The sequence below is a fragment of the Lacerta agilis genome, chromosome 18, assembly GCF_009819535.1.
Source record: "Lacerta agilis isolate rLacAgi1 chromosome 18, rLacAgi1.pri, whole genome shotgun sequence".
Lineage (NCBI taxonomy): Eukaryota > Metazoa > Chordata > Lepidosauria > Squamata > Lacertidae > Lacerta > Lacerta agilis.
In genome coordinates this window covers 11,139,268-11,163,518 of record NC_046329.1, presented here as the reverse complement: position 1 = coordinate 11,163,518, position 24,251 = coordinate 11,139,268, and the positions used below count along the sequence as shown (strand labels likewise).

The 24,251-nt window shown below is 52.2% G+C and overlaps 2 protein-coding genes across 2 annotated transcripts in view; one reads left to right on the top strand and one right to left on the bottom strand.

Annotated features, from left to right (window-relative positions):
* CPAMD8 (C3 and PZP like alpha-2-macroglobulin domain containing 8) overlaps positions 1–18,291 on the top strand; it is a 43,893-nt gene extending 25,602 nt beyond the window's left edge. The window contains exons 25-43 of the mRNA XM_033136624.1: positions 1,264–1,489; positions 2,281–2,457; positions 2,682–2,763; positions 2,874–3,030; positions 5,261–5,335; positions 5,903–6,068; positions 6,985–7,071; positions 7,294–7,430; positions 8,244–8,399; positions 8,676–8,738; positions 9,657–9,892; positions 11,054–11,141; positions 11,308–11,382; positions 12,194–12,299; positions 12,384–12,494; positions 13,574–13,786; positions 15,227–15,307; positions 16,902–17,071; positions 17,946–18,291. Coding sequence (XP_032992515.1) covers positions 1,264–1,489; positions 2,281–2,457; positions 2,682–2,763; positions 2,874–3,030; positions 5,261–5,335; positions 5,903–6,068; positions 6,985–7,071; positions 7,294–7,430; positions 8,244–8,399; positions 8,676–8,738; positions 9,657–9,892; positions 11,054–11,141; positions 11,308–11,382; positions 12,194–12,299; positions 12,384–12,494; positions 13,574–13,786; positions 15,227–15,307; positions 16,902–17,068 — 2,403 coding nt within the window. The 3' untranslated portion in view covers positions 17,069–17,071; positions 17,946–18,291. The remainder of the gene's footprint in view (positions 1–1,263; positions 1,490–2,280; positions 2,458–2,681; positions 2,764–2,873; positions 3,031–5,260; positions 5,336–5,902; positions 6,069–6,984; positions 7,072–7,293; positions 7,431–8,243; positions 8,400–8,675; positions 8,739–9,656; positions 9,893–11,053; positions 11,142–11,307; positions 11,383–12,193; positions 12,300–12,383; positions 12,495–13,573; positions 13,787–15,226; positions 15,308–16,901; positions 17,072–17,945) is intronic.
* Positions 18,292–19,825: 1,534 nt separating this feature from the next.
* F2RL3 (F2R like thrombin or trypsin receptor 3) lies at positions 19,826–22,087 on the bottom strand. The gene is made up of 2 exons (XM_033136940.1): positions 21,982–22,087; positions 19,826–20,985 (listed from the first exon to the last, which is right to left on the bottom strand). The coding sequence occupies exons 1-2, from the start codon at positions 22,085–22,087 to the stop codon at positions 19,919–19,921; spliced, it is 1,173 nt and encodes a 390-aa protein (XP_032992831.1). The 3' UTR covers positions 19,826–19,918.
* Between the last annotated feature and the right edge of the window lie 2,164 nt (positions 22,088–24,251).

Here is a 24,251-nt window from a genome sequence, read left to right as displayed (position 1 = left end):
TCTGGCCGGGTCCCACCAGCCCCTCTGGGCGGCTTCCAACAAATATTAAAATACATTAAAATATCACAGTTTAAAAACTTCCCTAAACAGGGCTGCCTTCAGGTATTTTCTGAATGTCAAGTAGTTGCTTATCTCTTTGACCTCTGATGGGAGGGCGTTCCACAGGGCGGGAGCCACCACCGAGAAGGCCCTCTGCCTGGTTCCCTGTAACCTCACAGGGAGGGAACCGCCAGAAGGCCCTCGGGAGATGGACCCCGGTGTCCGGGGTGGAGATGCTCCTTCAGGTATACAGGACCGAGGCCGTTTAGGGCTTTCAAGCTCAGCACCAACACTTTGAATTGTGCTCGGAAACATACTGGGAGCCAATGTAGATCTCTGAGGACCGGTGTTATGTGGTCTCGGCGGCCGCTCCCAGTCCCCAGTCTAGCTGCCGCATTCTGGATTAGTTGCAGTTTCCGGGTCACCTTCAAAGGCAGCCCCACGTAGAGCGCATGGCAGTAGTCCAAGCGGGAGATAACCAGAGCATGCACCACTCTGGCAAGACAGTCCCTAATGGGTCACATTGTACCCTAATGTGAGCCCCTCGATGGGACCCTGGAAGCTGTAAACGGAAAATCCCAGGTGTGGGACTGCCCAGCCACCTGGCCCTTAGGGATAAGCCCACTGGTTTCTGCGGAGTTAAATAAAAGAAGTCCAGCCACTGGAGCAAGGACAAGGCAGGGTTTATTTTGCAATAGGTTACAGTCAAAACTGCACACCCAGAGCAGCGTTACAAGAACTTTTAAAAACTCCTATCATATCCCAGAATACAGTTTGGAAACATCATTACTACATCATTACTACGTCACGAAAAGGGAAGGGTTATACATGATTAGCATATAGGAAAAACAAGATTAGGATATGGGGGAAACAGAGCAATATCAGGGAGATAGCCCTGGGCCAATGTGAATGGGTGTTAAGTACTGGCAAGGATACCTTGAGCACTTATCTGGGAGAGAACAATGGGATTCCGGTTGAGGGATATTAGCCCAGTGGCTTCCTGGAGCACCCAGAGATTACCTGCTGAGGCATTTCCCTGTGCACGTGGTCTCTCGCCTACTGGATCATGGCAGAGAGATGGGTACCCTTAAGGGCATCACTCCATACCCCAAATGAGTTTGCTCGGGAGGAGACTTTGCTTGGGTGACCCCCCCCCCATAATTTCCGTAACAAAGCAAAGGGTGGGTTCCTGATGGCCCGTGCATCTTCCCCCCGTCCCCACAGGTGGGCCACGGCCCCTCCGCCCTCAACGAGTCGGTCATCGTGAGCTGGGCGCCCCCCCGGCCGCCGGACGTGAAGTACGTGGGGTTCTCCACGGGCTGGGGCTCGGTCGGCGAGTTCAAGATCTGGAGGAAGAAGGAGGCGGACGAGAACCACAACGAGGCCTTCACCCTGGGCGTCCCTCACAACGTCATCCCCGGGTCGGAGAGGGCCACTGCCTCCGTCATCGGTACTGGGCAGCGGAGGGGGGGGCGAGCTGGGAGGGTGCCGAACGACCGCAGGCCTGGTGCAACGGTACCTCGGTTCTCAAGCTGGATCCGTTCCGGAAATCCCGTTCCTAAACCAAAGCGTTCCAAAACCAAGGCGCGTTTCTTTCCCGTAGAAAGTCACGCAAAACGGATTAATCCGTTTCAGACTTTTAAAAACAGCAATTTAACATGAATTTTCCTATCTAACGAGACCGTGGATCCATAAAAGGAAAGCAAGACTCAATGTGCTGGACTGTAAAATAAATATGGCAGTATTGTAGATGATAAAACATTAAAATTTATTTTGTTTTTCTTCGCCTGCACTGATGACGGCCATTGTTTGGATGGGGGGCTTTTAGCCATTTCCGCAGTCGCACAATCCATCATTCAGTAGCCGAACTGGGTTCCGCACAGTCGCAAAAACAAATGGACCGAAAAAGCCTCAAAAACAAAAAACCCGAAATAAATAGCGAAAACAAAAGCGCCAAACTTAATCCGTTCCGGAAGTCCGTTTGACTTCCGAAATGTCCGGAAACCGAGGCGCGGCTTCTGATTGGTGCAGGCGCCCCGGAAACAATAGCCGACAGCCGCGTCGGACGTCCGGCTTCCGAAAAATCGTTCCAAAACCGGAACATCCACTTCCAGGTTTTGATCGTTCAGGAGTCGATTTGTTCGGGAGCCAAGGCGCCTGGGAACCGAAGTACCGCTGTATTTAACGGGGGGAAATGCAAAATAAATTGCATGATTTTTTGTCGTCTCGCTTCCCCCGCAGGGGACGTGATGGGCCCGACCCTGAACAACTTGGACAACCTCTTGCAGCTGCCTTTCGGCTGCGGGGAGCAGAATATGATCCATTTTGCGCCCAACATCTTCGTCCTCAAGTACCTGCAGAAAACGCGGCAGCTCAGCCCCGAGGTGGAAAGGGAGGCGACAGATTACCTGCTGCAAGGTGAGAGATCTCCCCCGGGGCAGCTTTTTTTATATATATAATTTATATTAAATTTTCTGCTTGACCGTTTTAAAACGCTGCTTTTTTTACATCCTGGAGAAATACACAACTCCCTTTCTTCTCTTTCCACGCTTCGTTTTGCACATCGTAAATCCCTGCGTATTATGGAGCGAGAAATACGGTAGATGTTAAGTCCGCACCCCACTCTCTCTCTCTCTCCGCAGGGTACCAACGCCAGCTAACCTACAAGAGGCAAGACGGATCCTACAGTGCCTTTGGCGAAAGGGATTCCTCGGGGAGCATGTGGTAAGGGTCCAGTCGGGGTCCTTGTGGGGAAGGGGGTCTGGCTGCCCCTGGCTGCCCCTGGGGGGGGCTTCCCGGGTGCCCAGACGCCGCCCTCCTCTCTCTCCCGGCAGGCTCACCGCCTTCGTCCTGAAGTCCTTTGCCCAGTCGCGCGGCTTCATCTTCATCGACCCCAAGGAGCTCTCGGCCGCCAAGGACTGGCTTATCCGGCACCAGAAAGAGGACGGCTCCTTCCCGGCACGAGGGCGGATTCTGAACAAGGACATCCAGGTATCGGGAAACGGGCGGGAGGCCGGGGGCAAGGACGGGCGGTGACCCGGTTTCCGGCATCGCGATACGTCGCCAGCTAAACATCGCGGCATACTGGCATATCACCACGATATATCAATATACCGTACTTTTTCTTAATTTTGAGTCCCCCCCCCAAAAAATAAGGGGCGTGTTATTATACATGTAAAAATATGGTGTCCCGGTCAACCTGTTTGGTATATCGCGATATGTTGGTATACTGACATATCGCGATGTCTGGAATATGGGTGGAGCTGGGTTTCAACGTCGCGATAGATCCCCAGTTAAATATGATATGTTGATATATCACGATGTCTGATATAAGGGTGGAGGTGGATTTCAACACTGCGGTATAGCAACAGCTAAATATCACGATATATTGATATATTGTGATATCTGAAATAAGGACGGAGCTGGATTTCAACACCGCAATATGTTGTTGTTGTTGTTCAGTCGTTCAGTCGTGTCCGACTCTTCGTGACCCCATGGACCAGAGCACGCCAGGCACGCCTATCCTTCACTGCCTCCCGCAGTTTGGCCAAACTCATGTTAGTAGCTTCGAGAACACTGTCCAACCATCTCATCCTCTGTCGTCCCCTTCTCCTTGTGCCCTCCATCTTTCCCAACATCAGGGTCTTTTCTAGGGAGTCTTCTCTTCTCATGAGGTGGCCAAAGTACTGGAGCCTCAACTTCAGGATCTGTCCTTCTAGTGAGCACTCAGGGCTGATTTCTTTGAGAATGGATAGGTTTGATCTTCTTGCAGTCCATGGGACTCTCAAGAGTCTCCTCCAGCACCAGAATTCAAAAGCATCCATTCTTCGGCGATCAGCCTTCTTTATGGTCCAGCTCTCACTTCCATACATTACTACTGGGAAAACCATAGCTTTAACTATACGGACCTTTGTCGGCAAGGTGATGTCTTTGCTTTTTAAGATGTTGTCTAGGTTTGTCATTGCTTTTCTCCCAAGAAGCAGGCGTCTTCTAATTTCGTGACTGCTGTCACCATCTGCAGTGATCATGGAACCCAAGAAAGTGAAATCTCTCACTGCCTCCATTTCTTCCCCTTCTATTTGCCAGGAGGTGATGGGACCAGTGGCCATGATCTTAGTTTTTTTGATGTTGAGCTTCAGACCATATTTTGCGCTCTCCTCTTTCACCCTCATTAAAAGGTTCTTTAATTCCTCCTCACTTTCTGCCGTCAGGGTAGTATCATCAGCATATCTGAGGTTGTTGATATTTTTTCCGGCAATCTTAATTCCGGTTTGGGATTCATCCAGCCCAGCCTTTCGCATGATGAATTCTGCATATAAGTTAAATAAGCAGGGAGACAATATACAGCCTTGTCGTACTCCTTTCCCAATTTTGAACCAATCAGTTGTTCCATATCCAGTTCTAACTGTAGCTTCTTGTCCCACATAGAGCTAAATATCACAATATATTGATATATCGCGATGTCTGAAATAAGGACGGAGCTGGATTTCAACATCGCAATATAGCAACAGCTAAATATCACAATATATTGATATATCGCGATGTCTGAAATAAGGACGGAGCTGGATTTCAACATCGCAATATAGCAACAGCTAAATATCACAATATATTGTTGTATCGCGGTGTCTGAAATAAGGACGGTGCTGCTTTTCAACACCGCGATATATCAGCAGTTAAATATCACGAATATTGTGATGCCTGAAATAAGGACGGAGCTGGATTTCAAAGAGTCCGAAGAGACAGAAACCTGCTCCTTTTTGTGTGTGTGCCTGTTGCAATAAATCGATGTTTTAGATATTCTCTCTCTTTTGGGGGTGAAGTCCGTCCCCCCCCGCTTAATTGGAAACCTGTTCCTCGATCTCCGCAGAATTAAGAGGGCTCCTGGCACAAAGGGAGCAGACAAACGATACCCATATTTTCCCCTATTTTTCAGGACTCCAGTTTAAGAAAATAGGGGGAAGATGGCCCCGTGTTTAAGACGACCCACAGCTTTTCACATAAAATTTTTAAGTAAAAAAAACCTAGTCTTATACACGGAAAACAACGTTATTTTCCAGAGCATATTGCAGAAGTCAATAAGGGAAAACCATTTTTTGTGTCGCATTATTTTCAACCAAGCTACCTGGGGGTCTGGGTCCGGTTCTCCTGCGGCTGAAACGACTTGGGGGGCTGCAGCCAATTTGGGGTGTTTTTGTGTGTGTGCGTGTGTTTCGAATTCCAGGGAGGAATCCACGGGAAAATATCGCTGACGGCGTACGTGGTCGCCGCCCTGCTGGAGACAGGAGTCGCCTCCGAGGTAAAACTCAACGGCAAAACTTGGGGGCATGGGATTCCCTCTTGGGGGGACACTAAGAAACCGGGGTGCGGCAGGTGGTGCAAAAGACCCCCCGGACTTTGAAAAAAAGGGGGGATGTCACGGGATCAAGTCCGCTCCATAGCTCCGTCGTCAAAAGCGCGAGACTCATAATCTCGGGGTCGCAGGTTCGAGTCCCGCGTCAGGCAAAAGATTCCTGCATTGCAGGAGGGTTGGACTAGATGACTCTCAGGGTCCCTCCCGGCTCCACAATCCTATGATTCTGTGGCATGAAATTTGGTCCTAAGTATTTTTGCCTGCCGGATTTCCTGCCTCTCTCCTTCGCTGCCCGTTTTGTACATCGGTTGTTTCTGCTGCAGTGATTCGTTTGATCTAAAATAAAATAAACTAAAGAGACCCAGACTCCCCTCCCCACCCCCAAGGAAAACCTTCATTTTCAAAATCAACTTTCCTTAATTAATTAAACCGCGGATCAAAGAAGGGGAACCTGAGAGTCTGTTGGGTTTGGGGGGTTCGCTTCCTCTGCTCTGACTTTCCCTCCCGGCACAGGAAGAAAAGAGCGCAGTGGCGAAGGCCAAGGAGTTTCTGGAGTCCAACTTCTTCTCGGCCAAAGACCCCTACACGGCTGTGCTGACCGCCTACTCCCTCACGCTCCTGAGAAGCCTCTCGGCGCCCGTTGCCCTGCAGAAGATGAACGCCATGGCCCTCGCGCAAGGTGAGACAGCCGCCCGGACGCCTTCTTCTGCTTTACCTTATTTATAGTATTTTTCGCTCCATATGACACACTTTTTCCCTCCTGAAAATTAAGGGGAAGTATTATGGAGCGAATGGTGGTCCCTGGAGCTGAATTGCCCAGGGGCCAAAAGCAGATAGTGCTTTTTAGTTGTCGTCCCCCCCCCCCGGAGATTCACCTTAAATATTCTTTTTCCTCCGTTCTAAATCTCCCCAAAACCCTGAACCACTCAGGCGCCCAGCCACCTTGGCAAGTCCCTTCCCAAACCATAGCCTTCCAGGGAGCTGGGTATGTTTAGCCTGGAGAAGAGAAGGTTAAGGGGGGATATTATAGCCATGTTCAAATATATCAAAGGATGTCATATAGAGGAGGGAGAAAGGTTGTTTTCTGCTGCTCCAGAGAAGCGGACACGGAGCAATGGATTCAAACTACAAGAAAGAAGATTCCACCTAAACATTAGGAAGAACTTCCCGACAGTAAGAGCTGTTGGACGGTGGGATTTGCTGCCAAGGAGTGTGGTGGAGTCTCCTTCTTTGGAGGTCTTGAAGCGGAGGCTTGACAGCCATCTGTCAGGAATGCTTTGATGGTGTTTCCTGCTTGGCAGGGGGTTGGACTGGATGGCCCTTGGGGTCTCTTCCAACTCTAGGATTCTATGATTCTAAGACCTTCCCTCTCCTTTCCTTGCCCGTTCTGCGCCCGCTGAGGATCCCCGGGGAATGGCCAGGGGGGCACCCGTTCGGGGTCCTTATCGGTCACTCGCGAAATCGGCCCGTTCCGTATTCGCGCCCCCCTCCTCCCTATCGCCCTGCCCTCTACTGGACTGTTGGCAGCCCCCCTCCAAAAATTAGAGGGTTCCGGACGCTCCGTGCCCCCACCCCACCCATCTCCTGTTTTCCAGACGGCTTCACCCACTGGAGTCTGATGGGCACCCTGGCGACGGGCGAGGACACTTTCATGGGCTTCAACGACGGGCTCTCCCAGTCGGGTGAGTCTCCGCAGTCTGCAAACATGAAGAGGGTCTCGCAAAGGGGGGCTTTCCTCTGGGGTTGGGGGCATTGGAGGGTGCGGATTTTGCCAAGGCGTGGAGAGTGGGTTGGTGAAGCCATGGGTGCAGGTCGCTGGGGGACGGGAGAGGACTCTTGACTCGGGGGGACGGACGCCGTGGGTTGCCCCCCAATTCCCCGCTCTTCTGCACCCCCCCCTGCAGTGGTGTCAGCCGAAGTCGAGATGACAGCCTACGCGCTCCTGACTTACACCAGCCTGGGGGACGTGGCGTCTGCGCTGCCCGTCGTCAAATGGCTGTCGCAGCAGAGGAACGCCCTGGGGGGTTTTTCCTCCACCCAGGTGAGCCCGCCCCCCCCGCCCCGTCCGAATTTGAGAGGGGAGAAAACGCCCAGAAATGGAGGGACCCCCCTAAAGGAGGGATCATCGGGTCGGGGACCGAGGGGTTAATCCCGCCAGGGGTGTGGCAGAGGAAGGGTCGCCCGGCAACCGGTCAGAGCGGCATGACGTGGTCGCTGTGTGTTTCCTAGCTCAGTTGGTAGACCGGGAGACTCTGAACCTTGGGGTCGCGGGTTCAAGTCCCACGTCGGGCGAACGTTCCCTTTGCATCGCAGGGGGTTGGACTGGATGACCCTTGGGTCCCAAACTCTACGATTCTGTTATTCATTTTTCCGGGGGGGGGGGGACGCAGGCGAACAAGCCTTTCGACACGAAATAAAAAATAAAATAAATTCCTTCCAGTAGCACCTTAAGAGACTGTTTTGACTATGGCAGACCAACACGGCTACCTACCTGTAACTTAGCCTTTCAACAGTCGCAGTAAACGTTTGGATCGACTACTTTGTTCATGCAACCATGATTGACTTTTATTATTTGCAGAAAGCTTGTTTGCCTCTTTGATACTGATTGACTTTCTCTAATTTTGTTCATGCGATATTGATTGATTTGTGTGTGTGTGTGACTCCATGACATATTTTCTGTTTAAGAATTGTGAAATAATGCGTGTTAACGAATGTTTTGTTCGAAGATTACCGGCCGCCCGTTGCCTGCGGTTGTTTAGGAGTTGCGAGGGGGTTTTGGCTGGGCGACTTTTGGGGGTCCCCTCATATAACCCTGCCGTCCTCTGACCCTCCCCTCCCCGCAACCTGCCCACAGGACACCTGCGTGGCCCTCCAGGCCCTGGCCGAATACGCCATCCTTTCGTACGTCGGAGGGGTCAACCTCACCATCTCTCTGGCCTCCACCAACTTGGACTACCAGGAGACCTTCGAGCTGAACCGGGGGAACAAAAAGCTGTTGCAGACGGCCAGGGTATCCAAAAGGGGTTCCCCGTCCTAGTGGGGTAGAAGGGGTTCTGGGCCCCTTCCGCAGGGGGGCTGCCCGGTCTCCGCTTGGGGGTTTGCAGAAAGGGTCAGCGGTTAGATACGCACGGTGCTGGGTTCGTTTTCCGCCGCTGCCAAACAGAGCTTGGCAGAACAGGCGTCCTTCCAGACATGAAATCCCTGCTGCTGCTGCTGCTGCTGCCAGCCCGTGTGGGCAATACTGAGCTTTATGCTGGCTAATCTCTTGTCCTGATTTCCTCGACAGATTCCATCCCTTCCCACAGGGCTGTTTGTGAGCGCCAAGGGAGACGGCTGCTGCCTCCTGCAGGTGAGGGGTCTCCCTGGACTTGGGGGTCTGCTGCTGGGTGGGTGGGGGGCTCCTGGGCTGGGCCTCGTTCTGTATCCTACACACCCACACCCCAAAAAATCAGAACCCCTTGGGAGCTGCTGCCAACCAGTGCAGATAGTGCACACCTGGATGGAGCAAGGGCATAATTTAATTAAGTCCTTTCTGGAGAACGGTGAGGACTAGCCCCTTGCTGTGTTTTCCAATGAGGACGCCTGCTTGGAGTGCAGAAGGGTCCAAGGTGCAATATCCCAGCTGTGGAGTTGGCAGAGGGGCCCGCCCCGAGTTTGAAACCCCAGGGAGATGCTTCTGCCCGCCCGTGTAGGCAACGTGGAGCCCTGCAAACCCAGCGGCCTGACCGCGCAAGGCAGCTTCCTGTTGAATTTTTTTCCCATTTTTAAAATAATTTAGTTTTCAATTACAAAAGTCCAAAATACGCCTTGTTGTATCCATATCGAATCACGATGCCAAATCAAACATCCATTAATCAAATATCCAATTGGATAAATTTGGTGGCTAGAATTGCAGGTTGAATAACGACCCCTTATTCAACAGCTGCAATATTTATAAGTTCTATTCGTATTAACACCTTCGATAATTTATTAGTGAAGATCTATATCCTTTCGCAGGCAGCTTCATGTTTAAATCGGCTTCTCTCTGCTCTTTTGCGAAGACTAGAAACTTAACTTTTTTAATGGCGAGCGCGGGAAGCTTGCCTTTTAAGGGAAGGACACCTGCTTGGCGTTCAGAAGGGCCCGTGATTAACAAAGTAAGTTCCTAGTTCTCGTGGAAGAGCAGAGAAGAAGCTGATTTAGACGTGAAGTTGCCGGAAACCCCGCTGCTGCCGACCCGTGCGGGCAGCACTGAGCCCGGGTGGAATGAACCGTTTTCGTTTTCCAGATCGACGTGGCCTACAACGTCCCCGACCCGGTGGCCAAGCCGTCCTTCCAGCTGCTGGTCAACCTGCAGGAGCCCAAGCTGAAGAGGCACCGGAGGGCCCCCCCGCGGCCCCCCAAGCCCGGCCCTCCGGAGGAGACCCCCCAGCGCAGGGCTGACCAGGCGCTGGGGGACGACGACGACCCGGCCGCCGACCAGGACCACCAGGAGTACCGGGTGATGGTGGAAGCCTGCATGAGGTGAGCTCGGGGCGGGGGGGCTCAGGGTGGGGGCTTTGGGTGGGGGGGTTGGCAGGGGGGGTTGGCAAGGGGCTCAGGGTGGGGGATTCGGCAGGGGGCTTTGGGTGGGGGGTTCGGCAGGGGGCTTGGGGTGGGGGGCTTGGGGTGGGGGGGCTCAGGGTGGGGGCTTTGGGTGGGGGGTTCGGCAGGGGGCTCAGGGCAGGGGGCTCGGCAGGGGGGCTCAGGGTGGGGGGCTGACGGTCCTGGCCTACCTCGCAGGGGGGAGAGGGAGGCGCTGCCAGGGCCGGGAGGAGGAGGAAGAGGGAGTGGGGGGCACAACTGTCTGCAGGGCGGGGGGTTCTCTTCCCCCAAACCACAAAGGACCCATAACTCCCCACCCTAGACTCCAAGTTCACACACACACACATTTCTTAGCAGACGCCTTATTGTTCTGTTAAGTTGCTTTTAAACCTGGGAGCTTCAGATAAAGACTGGTATATCAATTGTAGTAATAATAATAATAATAATAATAATAATAATAATAATAATAGCATCTGTAAATAGGAACACAGCGATCCATTTTGTCTTTGCGCAAGGGCCGTGTTGGGGTCTGAGTCTTTGTGGTGGCCCCTTCTTCCCTTTCCTCCCCACATTAGGGGTGGGGGTGTGGGAGGGCCGTAGGGAAGGCAGCTCCGAGGCAGAACACCTGCTTGGCATGCAGAAGGTCCCCGGGCGCAACCCCCAGCAGCATCTCCCAGTCAGATGTATTGAACGGAACTGCCGAGTTGCAAGGGACCTTCTGGGTCATCTAGCCTGACCCCCCCTGCAATGCAGGAACACGCAGCCTTCTCGCGTGGGAATCGAACCCGCAACCTCAGCGGCATCAGCACCGGGCTCCGAGTGACATAAACCCTGGAGCGCCGTAGCTGCCAGCCAGTGTTGGCGCACGGAGCAGGGCTCTCCCTCGGTAGACAGCAGCTGCCTAATCGCGAATCAAAATTTTAAAATAACCATGAGGACTAGGATCTTAATTTTTAGAGGAAGGCTGGGAGAGACACACAGCCTTCCTGGGCTTGTTGGACTCGGTTGGAGGCGGCTCCCTCATACCCACGAAATCCTTTCTTCCTTCTCTCCTCCACTCGACCTCCTTACCCGCGGACCCCCGGGTTCCTTTGCTGGCAGGTGGCTGCATTTGGGTTCTTCCAACATGGCCGTCCTGGAGGTGCCCCTCTTCTCGGGCTTCCAAGCCGACCTGGAAAGTCTGGAACAGGTAAGCGCCCGGCCCGGCTGCGCCACCCCGGCTGCGCATCTCCGTTCCGCACAGAAGGGGCTCCGGGGTCATCTAGCCCAACCCCGGGGGATGCATTTGGGCAGACCCACCCGCCAGGTCCAGCTGACCCCTTTCACACACCCCTCTCCTTTTCCGCCTCTCCCAGCTCCTCTCGAACAAGCAGATCGGCCTGAAACGCTACGAGGTGGACGGGCGGAAAGTCCTCTTCTATTTCGACGAGGTGAGTCGGTGAGGCAGGGGAGCCACCACTCGGAAGGCCCTGCCGGAAGTGGGGGGGGGAATGCAGCAGTTAAAAAAGCCAATGCAATTCTGGGCTGCATCAATAGGAGTATAGCGTCTAGATCAAGGGAAGTAATAGTACCACTGTATTCCGCTCTGGTCAGACCTCACCTGGAATACTGTGTCCAGTTCTGGGCACCACAGTTCAAGAAGGATACTGACAAGCTGGAACGTGTCCAGAGGAGGGCAACCAAAATGGTCCAAGGCCTGGAAACAATGCCTTAGGAGGAACGGCTTAGGGAGCTGGGTATGTTTAGCCTGGAGAAGAGAAGGTTAAGGGGTGATATGATAGCCATGTTCAAATATATCAAAGGATGTCATATAGAGGAGGGAGAAAGGTTGTTTTCTGCTGCTCCAGAGAAGCGGACACGGGGCAATGGATTCAAACTACAAGAAAGAAGATTCCACCTAAACATTAGGAAGAACTTCCTGACAGTGAGAGCTGTTCGGCAGTGGGATTTGCTGCCAAGGAGTGTGGTGGAGTCTCCTTCTTTGGAGGTCTTGAAGCGGAGGCTTGACAGCTGTCCGTCAGGAATGCTTTGACGGTGTTTCCTGCTTGGCAGGGGGTTGGACTAGATGGCCCTTGGGGTCTCTTCCAACTCTAGGATTCTATTCTATTCTATGAATCCTGGGGTGGGGTCAAAGGAGAAAATGAGGAAAGGGCTTAAATTGCCGTGTAGACTGGGGGCGGGGGGGGGGTGGTTTGGCGTAAATCAGCCCTCGGGAACCTCACTGTGTTGCTTCCTCCCCAGATCCCCAGCCAGTGCATGACATGCGTCAAATTTGTGGCCTTCCGGGAATACATCGTGGGGAAGACGGCCCCCGTCCCCATCAAAGTGTACGACTACTACGAACCAGGTACGCTAGCCCCTCCCGTGCCCCCCACCCACCCACCCGCCGCTCGCAGCCCCCTCTCCTGACCCCAGCCTCTCGCCCCCGCAGCCTTCGAAGCCACCCGTTTCTACAACGTCAGCGAGAACAGCCCCCTGGCCCGGGAGCTCTGCGACGGCCCACTCTGCAACGAGGTGGAGAGCGCCGCCAGCCACTGGGTCGGTGAGTCCCAAAGGCAGGCGGGCGGGCGGGCAGGCGGCTAGTCTCACGGGTGCAGCCCCTTCTCTGTGCCACCCCCCCGCGCCAGGCTCAGAAACGCCGCCCTGCCTTTTTCTCCTTAAAAAAAACCCAGAAATCTTGGCGATAAAAGGGCAGGCGTTGGCACGGCACGAAAGGAAAGGGAGCGGGGAGGGAGGAGGATAAAGGAAAGCTGGCCCAATGGTTAAGTTGGGCAGCGGTTATTTCGCAGGGGGGGTCACACAGCACCCAGAACAGGGCCAGATCAGGACGGTCATATACAGTGGGACCTGGGTTCCCAAATTTCGAAAACCCACATGTAGATGTTCCGGTTTTTGAACGGTTTTTGGAAGCCAAATGTCCAATGCGGCTGTTGGCTGTTGTTTCCGGGGTGCCTGTGCCAATCAGAAGCCGCGCCTCGGTTTCTAAAAATTTCGGAAGTCAAACAGACTGGGTTAACCAGAATGGGTTAAGTTTGGCACTTTTGTTTTTGCTATACATTTTGCGTTTTTGAGGCTTTTTCGGTTCGTTTGTTTTGGTGACTGTGTGGAACCCAGTTCAGCTACTGATAGATTGATTGATTGATTGATTGATGGTGTGAAATGGATAAAATCCCCCCATCCAAACAATGACTATCATCGGTGCAGGGAAGAAAAAAAAATTAAATTTTCATTTTCATCATCTACAATACTGCCTTATTTTTTTATATAGTACAGTACATTGTTTATTCCTTTCATTTTATGGACCGATGGTCTCGTTAAGATAGTAAAACCTGTTAAATTGTAGTCTTAGGGGTTCCTTTTAAAAGTCTGGAACGGATTAATCCATTTTGCATGACTTTCTATGAGAAAGCACACCTCGGTTTTGAAACGCTTTGGTTTCGGAACGGAATTTCCGGAACGGATTATGTTTGAGAACCGAAGGACCGCTGTATAGGAGGGAAGGTGATCTCGCAGGCGAACCTGCTGCACGGCAGGGAGGGGGTTGGACTAGATGGCCCCGGGAGGGCCCCTTCTGTGATTCTACACCTGGAACCGGGGGGTCTTCTCTCCCCGCCTGCCCAGGTTTCGTCCACACGGGGCTTTGCAACAGCCTCTCGGGCTGCCAGGAGGAAGGCTACTTTGAGCAGTGTGTGTGTTCGCGGGACTGCGGATCCGACGGCGACCCCGTTTGCGGCTCCGACGGCCTCGTCTACCCCAACCACTGCCAGATGGAAGTGGCCGCTTGCGGGAACGGAACTCGGATCGAGCAGATCCCCATGGCCCAGTGTGCGGCCGGTAAGTCGCTCTTCCGGGACCGTTTTGGTACTAACCGCGGCCGTTGGCCTAGGAAAGAGTTATGTTACGGTCTGGAGAATGGGTCGATATAAATAGCAGGGATGCACCGTACACCGTAAAATATTCTTAAATTCCTATCATTATTATACCATGTTTTCCCCCCCAAATACATCTTGCACCTAGTTATTTTCCAGTTATTACACCTCAACTTGATTTATTAATTTTAAGTGTTTACTCAAACCCTGGGATGCGGGTGGCACTGTCGGTTAAACCAGTGTTTTTCAACCTTTTTTGGGCAAAGGCACACTTGTTTCATGAAAAAAATCACGAGGCACACCACCATTAGAAAATGTTAAAAAATTTAACTCTGTGCCTATATTGACTATAATATAAAGTAATTCTCTTGAATAGGAATCAAATAAACAATTTTCCCCACGGCACACCAGGCAACATCTCGCGGCACACTAGTGTGCCGCGGAACAGTGGTTGAAAAACACTGGGTTAAACCACAGAGCGTAGGGCTTGCCGATGGGAAGGTCGGCGGTTCGAATCCCCGCAATGACGGGGTGAGCTCCCGTTGCTCGGTCCCTGCTCCTGCCAACCTAGCAGTTCGAAAGCATGTCAAAGTGCAAGTAGATAAATAGGTACCGCTCCGGTGGGAAGGTAAACGGCGTTTCCGTGCGCTGCTCTGGTTCGCCAAAAGCAGCTTAGTCCTGCTGGCCACATGACCCGGAAGCTGGACGCCGGCTCCCTCGGCCAGTAAAGCGAAATGAGCGCCGCAACCCCAGAGTCGTCCGCGACTGGACCTAACGGTCAGGGGTCCCTTTACCTTTACTCAAACCCTGCTAGTGAGTCCACTTATATCTTTTTGTCCTCATCTCTACATTTTCCAGTGAGTTCCGCCATTTCCGCGTATTCCCGCAGTTTTACTCTTTCTTTCATTGGTCTCTCTCCACCTTTCCATTTTGGGGCTGGCGCTGCCGAGCTTTTGGGTTCAATCCCCATATGGGGCAGCCGCGTGTTCCTGCGTTGCAGGGGGGTCAAACTAGATGACTCACACGTTCCCTTCCGACTTGGGGGCTCCATGAAACGCATCTTCCCCACCTTACCGGGAGACGCTGCCGGGTGCCCTTCTGCATGCCAAGCAGGTGTTCTGCCACTGAGCTGCAACGGCCCTTTCCTATGACCCTGATGTGGGGGGGGGAGGAGGAAGGGGGCATTGCAAAGCCTTTAGCTGGAGGTGTCGAGAACGGAAGTCGGGGCCTTCTGCATGCCGAACAGCTGCTCTTGCGGCCGAACTAAGCCCCTTCTTCCCCTCAAAAGCATTTCAAGGTTCCAGTCCTCAGGGTTTCCGAATCGAGAGGCGGCTTAAATAGGAGCTGCCTTGACGTTGAGTCGGACCTTTATCCGGCCCCGCGCTGACCACGTTCCTCTCCGCAGGCCAGAATCACCCGGGAGAGACAGAGCCTGACTTCCGAACTCTGGAGCTGCCCGGTGTCTCGGAGCGACAAACCCCGATCGGTGAGGACCAGACCCCTTGACCACTGGATCTCTGCCTCCGGAGATGTATATATTTATATCTATCTATCTATACACACACACATTTATATCATATCATATTCAAGCTTCTAAACCGTTTCGCACCACAGCGGTACCTTGGTTCCCAAATGCCTTGGTCTGTCTATCTATCTATCTATCTATCTATCTTTCCATCTATCTTTCTTTCTTTCTTTCTTTCTTTCTTTCTTTCTTTCTTTCTTTCTTTCATCTATCTATCTATCTATCTTTCTTTCTTTCTTTCTAACTATCTATCTATCTATCTATCTATCTATCTTTCTTTCATTATATTTCTATCTATCTATCTTTCTATCTTTCTTTCTTCCTATCTATCTATCTATCTATCTATCTATCTATCATCTATCTTTCTATCTATCTATCTATCTTTCTTTCATCTATCTATCTATCTATCTATCTATCTATCTATCTATCTATCTATCTATCTATCTTCCTATCTATCTGTCTATCTATCTATCTATCTATCTATCTTTCTTTCTTCCTATCTATCTATCTTTCTTTCTTTCTTTCATCTATCTATCTATCTATCTATCTATCTATCTATCTATCTATCTATCTGTCTTTCTATCTATCTTTCTTTCTTCCTATCTATCTATCTATCTGTCTATCTATCTATCTATCTATCTGTCTACACACACACACACACACACACACACACATTTATATCATATCATAACCAAGCTTCTAAACCGTTTCGCACTAAGTGGTACCTTGGTTCCCGAACGCCAAAAAACGCATTTTCGAATGTTTTCCGGAAGCCGGACGTCCGCTGCGGCTGTCGTCTGTCGTTTCCGGGGCGCCTGCGCCAATCAGAAGCCGCGCCTCGGTTTCAGAACATTTCGGAAGTCAAACGGACTTCAGAACGGATTAAGTTTGGCACTTCGGTTTTTGCTCTTTCTTTGGCGTTTTTGAGGCTTTTTCGGTTCATTTGTGTTTGTGACTGTGTGGAACCCTGTTCAGCTACTTATGGATTGATTGATTGATTGATTGATTGATTGTGTGACTGCGGAAATGGATAAAAGCCCCCCATCCAAACAAGGACTATCGTCAGCGCAGGTGAAGAAAAAGAAATTCATTTTAATTTTCATCGTCTACAATACTGCCTCATTTATTTTATAGTACAGTACATCGGTTATTGCTTTCATTTTATGGATCAGTGGTCTCGTCAGAGAGTAAAATTCATGTTAAACGGCTGTTTTTAAAAGTCTGGGGCGGATTAATCCGTTTTGCGTGACTTTCTATGGGAAAGAAGCGCGCCTTGGTTTTGGAACGCTTTGGTTTTGGAACGGAATTTCCGGAACGGATTAAGTTTGGGAACCAAGGTATAGCACTGTATATCCATTTATATCATATCATAATCAGGCTTCTAAAGCGGCAAAAATTAAAAGAGAGTGTGCGAAAGATTAGAAATTTGGCAAAGGAACGAAGGAGCCATTTCCCCGGCGATGGTTCCCTTTGGGCTCCAGGAATGGGGGCGATGGAGCTGGGGGGGTGGGGTGGGGGTCCTGGCCCAGTTTGACCCCTTTTCTTTTTTTTTCAGAGGAAGCCCCCACCTCCCAGCTGGACTTCCCCTACTACTCCTACGAATACGAAGTCGACCCTTACGCCATGTCGGAAGGGGACGCCTTTGAGCTGACGGCCCCCAGCAGCACCGCGGCAGCAGGAGGGGGCCGGATTCGGGGGACGCCGGTGCCCACGGGGGAGTGAAGGGTGAGTGGGGACCCGGGGGTGGGACGGGGGCTCGTGACATCATCCGACCCCCCCTCCAGCCCACAGGGCAGCAGCAGCAAGGATTGCTGGATTTATTGACCTGTATTTCGAGACACCTATTCACCTCTTAATTGCAAAAAAAAAGAAAGAAAGAAAGAGGAAAGCCCAGGGCCGGATTGAGGTTTGATGTGGCCCTCAGCTCCTGAAGGTAATGGGGCGTTTTATATGTCCCGCTGTCCTTTGTCCACAACCGATTGTTGTTATTACTATTAGGGGAAGTAATTTGATTATATTATTACTGAAATAGGAATTAGTAATTATTAGTTGTTATTACTATCAGGTGGAGCAATTTGATTCTGTTCTCATTTCATTAATAGTAATAATAATAATAATAATCTATCAATGAAATGGAAATGGAATTATTATTGTTATATTGTTACAGATATAGGAAATAGTAATTATTAGTTATTAACCAAGGGAGTAAATTGATTACATTCTCATTTTAATAATAACAATAATAATATTCTATTAATGAAATGGATATTATTATTATTATTATTATTATTATTATTATTATTATTATTATTATTATGTTACAGATATAGGGAATAGTAATTATTAGTTATTAACCAAGGGAGTAATTTGATTACATTCTCATTTTAATAATAACAATAATAATAATATTCTATTAATGAAATGGAAATTAGTAATTATTGGTTATTATTAGGGAGAGTAATTTGATTCCATTCTCATTTCAACAATAGCAATTATTTGTCATTCTTAGTAATCATTATTGATATGGATTACTTTGGAATCAATTTGCACCCCCCTAATCCCTTCCTTCCTGCCCCCCTTCCTTTCTGTTCTCCTCTAGGGCTCTCTTCCCCCCAATTCAGCAGAGGCTGCCCCACGCCGGAGACCCAGCCGAGCCAAAGCCCAGCTGCCCCCCAGGCAAACTTTGCCCATCCTGCCCGCTCCCCCCAGGCCCTCCGCACATGCTCCGTGCCAACCCCTTGCCCCCTTGCGCCACGCAAACCCAGGAGCTTTCCTGCCGCAGAGGTGGAGCACAGACTCTCTCCCTCCCCAGCCAAGCCTCGTTCGGATCCGGACCCTGCTTCCTCCCCCACCCCACCCAGCTTGGAGAGGCAAAGGTGGGCAAGAGGAAGCTGCCTGCCCGTGCCCGGCAAGATCTCGCGGCACCCTCGAGACGCTCCACGAACCTCACGCGCCCGAATCGCCACGCCTCTTCTTCAGTCGCACTGCGGTGGGTCAGGCTGGATGACCCCCAGGGGTCCCGATGCCCAAATCTGCAGTTGAGGAGCCAGGGCTAGGCTTTGGGGGGTTCCCACCAGGTTCCCGGAATTGGCCTCTCAGGATGTTCCCTTTCTTCCTTTCCGCTAGGAAACGTTCTCCGTTCTCCTACATTCCCGTGCCGCCTTCCCTCCCTAATGCTTGGTGCATAAACCCGCCCCGTGAAAAGGGCTTTCCCCAACCCGCCCAGGGGGGCCAAGGAGGCCCAAACAAAACCCTTCCCCTCTTGAACCCACAACCCCTTGCTTTTCACTTTAAAGAAAAAAACACATTCCAGCGTTGGCAGATCCTGAGATACGAGCCACAGCTTGCACAGCTTGGGAATTTTCTCTTTTTTCGGTGAGATACCAGCCTTCCCCCCCTTCCATGTTTTTTTTCTTTGCACACCCCCCACAACAACCCCAGGGTGCCAGGACCCCCTCTGCCCCACCTCTGAGCAAGGCAGAAGGTGGCCCTTCGCTCGGCGGCTACCCAGAAACCTTTTGCTGTGCCGGTATTTATTTTGGAAACGGCGGTTCTGCCCATCCCGGGGGGGCAACCAAGTGGGGCGGGGGAACCTCACCCCACGGCATCCAGCAGCCCCTCTCGCTTTCTCCCGTTTCCGCCCTAGACCGGGGACCCCCTTCTCCTGGCACGACCAGCTCCTGCATCCCGGAAGAGCTGGGAGACCCCTGTCCTTCCTCTCCCCCCCCCCAGTCCCATTTCAGTAGGATGGCCCGCAAACCCGAGGCACGTGGGGGGGAGGGCTGTGGACCTCGGCACACGTTTCGGTAGCGAGTTCGAGTGCCCGGGTCGTGGGTGGGCAGGCGGGGGCGCGGGAGAAGAAGTTTGATTTAGATGCTGATAAAATATTTTATTAAAAACCGATGTCTGAAAAATCAAACGGCGCCTCTCGTTTCTTCCCTCGGTCGGCGGCAAGGGTTAGGACTTCCGTACAACCTCGCGTTCCTGTAGCTCCGTTTGACGAACATTTGCCTAAAAACGACGGAATGGCGTTTTCAAATCTTGGCGGGGGGGGAGGTCATCCCAAAAAATCAACAAATGAATTTTTTTCCGTCTGTGTGACTGCGTAATATATCGAAATTATCCAGCGCCCATGGCGGATGAGGTTCGTGAACGAAATCTACGGCCTTCCCGATGTTTGCAAAGGAGCAAACCAAAGTTGCGTTTTCAGCTGAATTTGGGGGAACCACTTGTGCTGAGCTATTTTCACGAGGGTTTTTAAAAATTGCTCCCTACCCATGTTCTAAGTGAAAGCTTGCCCCATTACAATACAGCAGACATGTCCAACCGGTTGATCGCGACCCACTGGTCGATTGCGGGGCCTCCCCGGGCGATCGCGTGATCCTGATCGATCAGGCCCCACACCCCCCCCCCAAATATCTCAGCCACTTTGGTCAATCCAATGGGTGGATCACTGCCAGTTTTTTCATAATGGGAGAGTAGATCACTGTCCCTCGGGAGCTGGACACGCCTGCGATACAGGAAATGGCGGGGCTATTTTTTATTTTGTTTTGTTACGATAGTGTTTTGTTTTCACGCCAGGGCCTGGGAGCATTTCGTGGGCAGGGTTTCCTTGCTGGTTTTCAGGGAGACGGCAGAGTCCCCAAAGATCCTCCCCGCCACCTTGGCGCGGAATTCCTCCGAGGCGTAGTAGTACACAAAGGGGTCTACGCAAGTGTTGCAGGTGCTGGCGGCCAGGGCGCCCATGTACGCTACGTAGAGGGTCCCCCGGGCTCCGGCGCAGCGGTGGGAGTAGTGGAGGAGCAGGAGGACGTGGCTCGGGGTGTACAGAGCCACCACGGACGCCAGCACCACGACGGTCAGTTTGATGGCGGTGGCGTACCGGTCCCCTTTCCCCGCCAGGACCCTCAGGGTGGCGCCCGAACACAGCGCCATGACCAGCAGCGGGGCCAGGAACCCGCAAGCCACGAGGGCGACGAAATAGGGGCGGAAATACGCGGCGTCGCCGTCGGCCGGCAGGGCGTCGTGGCACAAGACGCGGGCCGTGCCCAGGAGGGGGTACGACTGGCGCCGGAAGGCCAGGGGCAGCGCCGAGAGGACGGCGGCCCCCCAGGCGGCGCCGCAGGTGCCTGCCGCGAAGGCCGGGCTGCGGAAGGAGCGGGCGAGGAAGGGGTGCGCCACGGCGAGGTAGCGGTCGGCGCTGATGCAGGCCAGCAGCAGGAGGGAGCAGTACATGTTGGCGTGGAAGGCGGCCGTGGTGAGGCGGCACGCGCCCTCGCCGAAGGGCCAGTGGTTGCCCAGGTAGTAGTAGGCAGCCTTGAAGGGCAGGATGAGGCCCAGAAGGAGGTCGGCGGCCGCCAGGTTCATCAGGAAGATGGTGGACGGGAGCCTCTCGACGCGCGTGGCCAGCACCCAGAGCCCCAAGGCGTTGGCGGGGAGCCCCACCAGGCAGACCAGGGCGTAGAAGGAGGGAAGAAGGAGCGTGGCCAGGGGGCTGTCGAGCTGCGCCTGCGAGGAGGGGGGCAGGACCAGGAAGGTGGTGCGGTTGAGGGTCACCTTGGTGGAGGGGATGGCGCGGGGGCACAGGCCCATCGGCGGCGGGGGCTGGGGAGCCTCGGTCCCGTTGGGGGTGGCGTAATCTGGGGGGGGGGGCGAAAAGAGGTCAGGTTAGTGGGAAAACGAAACTGCATCCATGTCTTGCTGAGCAGGGTTTTCAGAGGGGGTGTGTGTGTGTGTGTGTGTGCCCCCCAGCTTCCGTGGGGCACCAGCTCCCATTGGCTGCAGAAGCAGACAACATGGGCAGACGTCAGGGGTGGATAATAATAATAATAATAATAATAATAATAATAATAATAATAATAATACTTATTATTTGTACCCCGCCCATCCGGCTGGATTTCCCCAACCACACTTCCAACAAAAATCAAATACGAAAATATCACACATTAAAAACTTCCCTAAAAAGGACCGCAGAGGGCTAGATAAAAATGATGGACGATATGGAGCTTGCTGAAGTGACCAGAGGGACAACACGGTGGAAGAAGATCGGAAGGAATTCAAAATAAGGACTTAAAAGATCATTGCAAGATTAAAGATTAGACGTAAGCCGAAAGAAATGTTAGGCTGTAGACTTAGAAGATAGATTTAAGGTTTATAATTGTTTTGAGTAAATGATAAGGGCATTAGATAAGAAGAGATGTTTAAGGTTAATTAATAGAAAAGATGGTTTTAATAATGTAAAGAAATTACCAAAGATAAGGAACGCAGGAAGAGAGGACGTGAGGAAGTGAACCCACACGGATAAGAAAATAAGATAGTAGTATTAAGATTTAAGTGTTTATTTTGTATTATTGTTTGTTTGCAGATGTGTATTTGGTTAAAACTAATAAATAGTTATATATAGAGAGAGAGAACAGCAGAGGGTTTTTCAGCAGCTGGGTGGCATTTTATGGGGCAAAACCTGGGCAGGTTTCTCCAGTGAGGGGCCTTAGAAAAAACTTTTGGGGTGGAAGAAATGAAAAGAAAGCCCCAACGGCTGTCTGCCGCAGCACCCGGGCCAAAAGCAGAATCCTGCACCCTCCCGCCCAGGTAAAAGGGGGGTGGGGGTGGGCTGGGGGGTCTCCCTTGCCACTTACCATCGTAGTCGTCGTCGGCCGCCGCAGCCTTCGCCGGCTGCCCGGACAAGAGGAGCAGCGTGAGAAGCCGGAGAGGCAGGCTTGGCCCCGCTCCGCACAGATGCATCCTGCTTTGGAGAAGTCGCTGCTGCTGCTGCTGCTGCAAGGAGCGACGACGTCCTGGCTCAGCCTCTTAACTCCAGGAAACACTCGTCACCCCAAACCCGGTGACACTGCAGGGTCTCTTCCCCCGTCCCCCCCGCCAACTCCCTTGCACGCGAGAAACATCTCCTCTTTCGCAGAATTGGCAGAGGAAGAGGCCTGGGCCGGGCGTTGCTCAGCAGACCGCTGCTAATCTCCCCTCGGTGGAATGACGGATCTGCCGTAGGGTGCTGAACTCTTGGCTTCGCCTAAACTCAAATCTGATACCCCTAGTGCTGCAAGATCTCCCAAAAGCGCCTGGACTAAAATAAGTCCATCAAAAACTTCCCTCTTGTGGTTTTATCACCACAACCGCTACTCGCTTTGGGTTTTAGTAAAGCAAACCGTCCAATTTGCCAGCGGCTCAATGGCATCGAACTTGGCCACAATAAGGAGATTTTTTTGCTCATGGCGTTATTTTTTCCACCTTCCCCTTTCGACTCTCCGGCAAACCCATCTGCATAACCGAGCAATTCCAAAATACAGATGCGCTTTGACTCTACTCTGTTGTGTCTGTCATTATCACAGTTATTACGGGCTTCTAAAAACTGAAGGTTTGCTCGGATTGGAACAGTTTTTCAGGGGGGAAACAAAAAAGACTTCAGGGGAAAAATGGTTTTTTTCCCAAAATTTTTCCGGGGTTTTTTCCCCCGGCCTTCACACCCAACTCCACAATTCTACGTCCAAATACTTTGGTAGTGCTCTCTGGGTTTCGGAGTCGGGGGACACTTCTAGCCCGGCTCCCTGGAGATCCCTCCGGGGATGGAAACGGGAGACCTTCTGCAAGCCAAGCAGCCGACCTGCCTCTGAGCTACGACAATGGCTCAGAGAAATGGCGCTGGGTGCAGTTCCCAAAGGGGGGAGGCCCTGAAGCAGGTTCCTTCCGCAGGCTGTCTCCGAGGGGCATTTTGGAGAGGGACTGAGACCAGCCGCAGGCTCTTCCCCGCCCCCCCCCCCATGCCGGTTATAAACATCCTTGGCGTCCCAAGAAGGGCTTGTCTTTTTCTGCTGATAAGAGCTAGGAAATGACCTCAAAGGATGCAGAGAAAGGAAGAGGAAATTTCTGGCAGCAGATAGCTTTGGGGGCAGGCAGCGCAGCAAGGAACCCCTTAAATCGGTGGCGGCGAACCTATGGGGGGGCACTCAGAACCCTTTCTGTGGGCACCCGTGCCGTCACCCCAGCACCGAGCTTGCTGGAGTACTGTGTTTTTTGTGCTTTCCCCCTCCTAAATGTGTGTACGAAAACCAGCCCTGCTGTACAAAAGGGAGGGGTGGATTCGCACCCGATGCCCCGCGCGGATCTGCTTCTTACGCCCGGCCCCCAGAAGGGGAACGGGGGCCCTCGGGGCGACCCACGCTCCTCGCGCGGGGGGGAAGGAAGAACACGAGGGAGCCTCTGGCGTTTTCAAAATTAACGTTTTATTTTTTACTTGGATGTGCAAATAAATAATTTCTTTTAAAAACTACATTCAAAGAGTTGGCAAAAGCAAAAACGCAGAGGCGGGAGGGAGCCAGGGTGCGGGTGCGAGGAAGAAGAGAGGTCCTTTGGAGACGGAATAAGGATTGAAATTATGGACGAAAACGGAAGTGTTGTCTCTCGCGTTCTCCGCTGCAGACAGGTCTCCCCTGGCTTCCGGAAGGCCCCCCCCCGCCGTTGCCTTGCTGACACCCCCCTTGGCAAGATGGAGGGGTGGCTAGCACCTCGCTTTGCCCGCCCAAATTATAAATTAAATTGGGTTCGCTTATTTGTTTTTTAAAAAACAGTGGGATGAAGTAATATGGCCAGTAGGAAGAATTGGGGGGGGAGGCGGGCTGGGTAGAGGAGGGTTTCTCCCCCCCTCCAAACCTCACAATGGCCCCCCCAATTAAAATTAAAATAAAAACGACACGTTAAGCCACAAAGCTACCATTTAATTCATCGTTTCGTTAAGAGAGATTTTGGCACAGTCGGCCCCCCCTCCTCCGCTTGGGAGAACAGCAGGTGTGGGGGGAGAGATATGGGGATTGGGGGAGAACCTTCCTGGAGTCCAAGGAGGGTGGAGGGGGGGTCTGGTATTTCTTTTGGGGGGGGGGAGGTTTGAGCCAATCAA

Coding starts and splice junctions, on each gene's coding strand:
- F2RL3 (XM_033136940.1), bottom strand. CDS start 22,087: ATGCATCTGTGCGGAGCGGGGCCAAGCCTGCCTCTCCGGCTTCTCACG. Junction 20,986..21,981: donor GGCCGACGACGACTACGATG/GTAAGTGGCAAG, acceptor CCCCCCCCCCAG/ATTACGCCACCCCCAACGGG.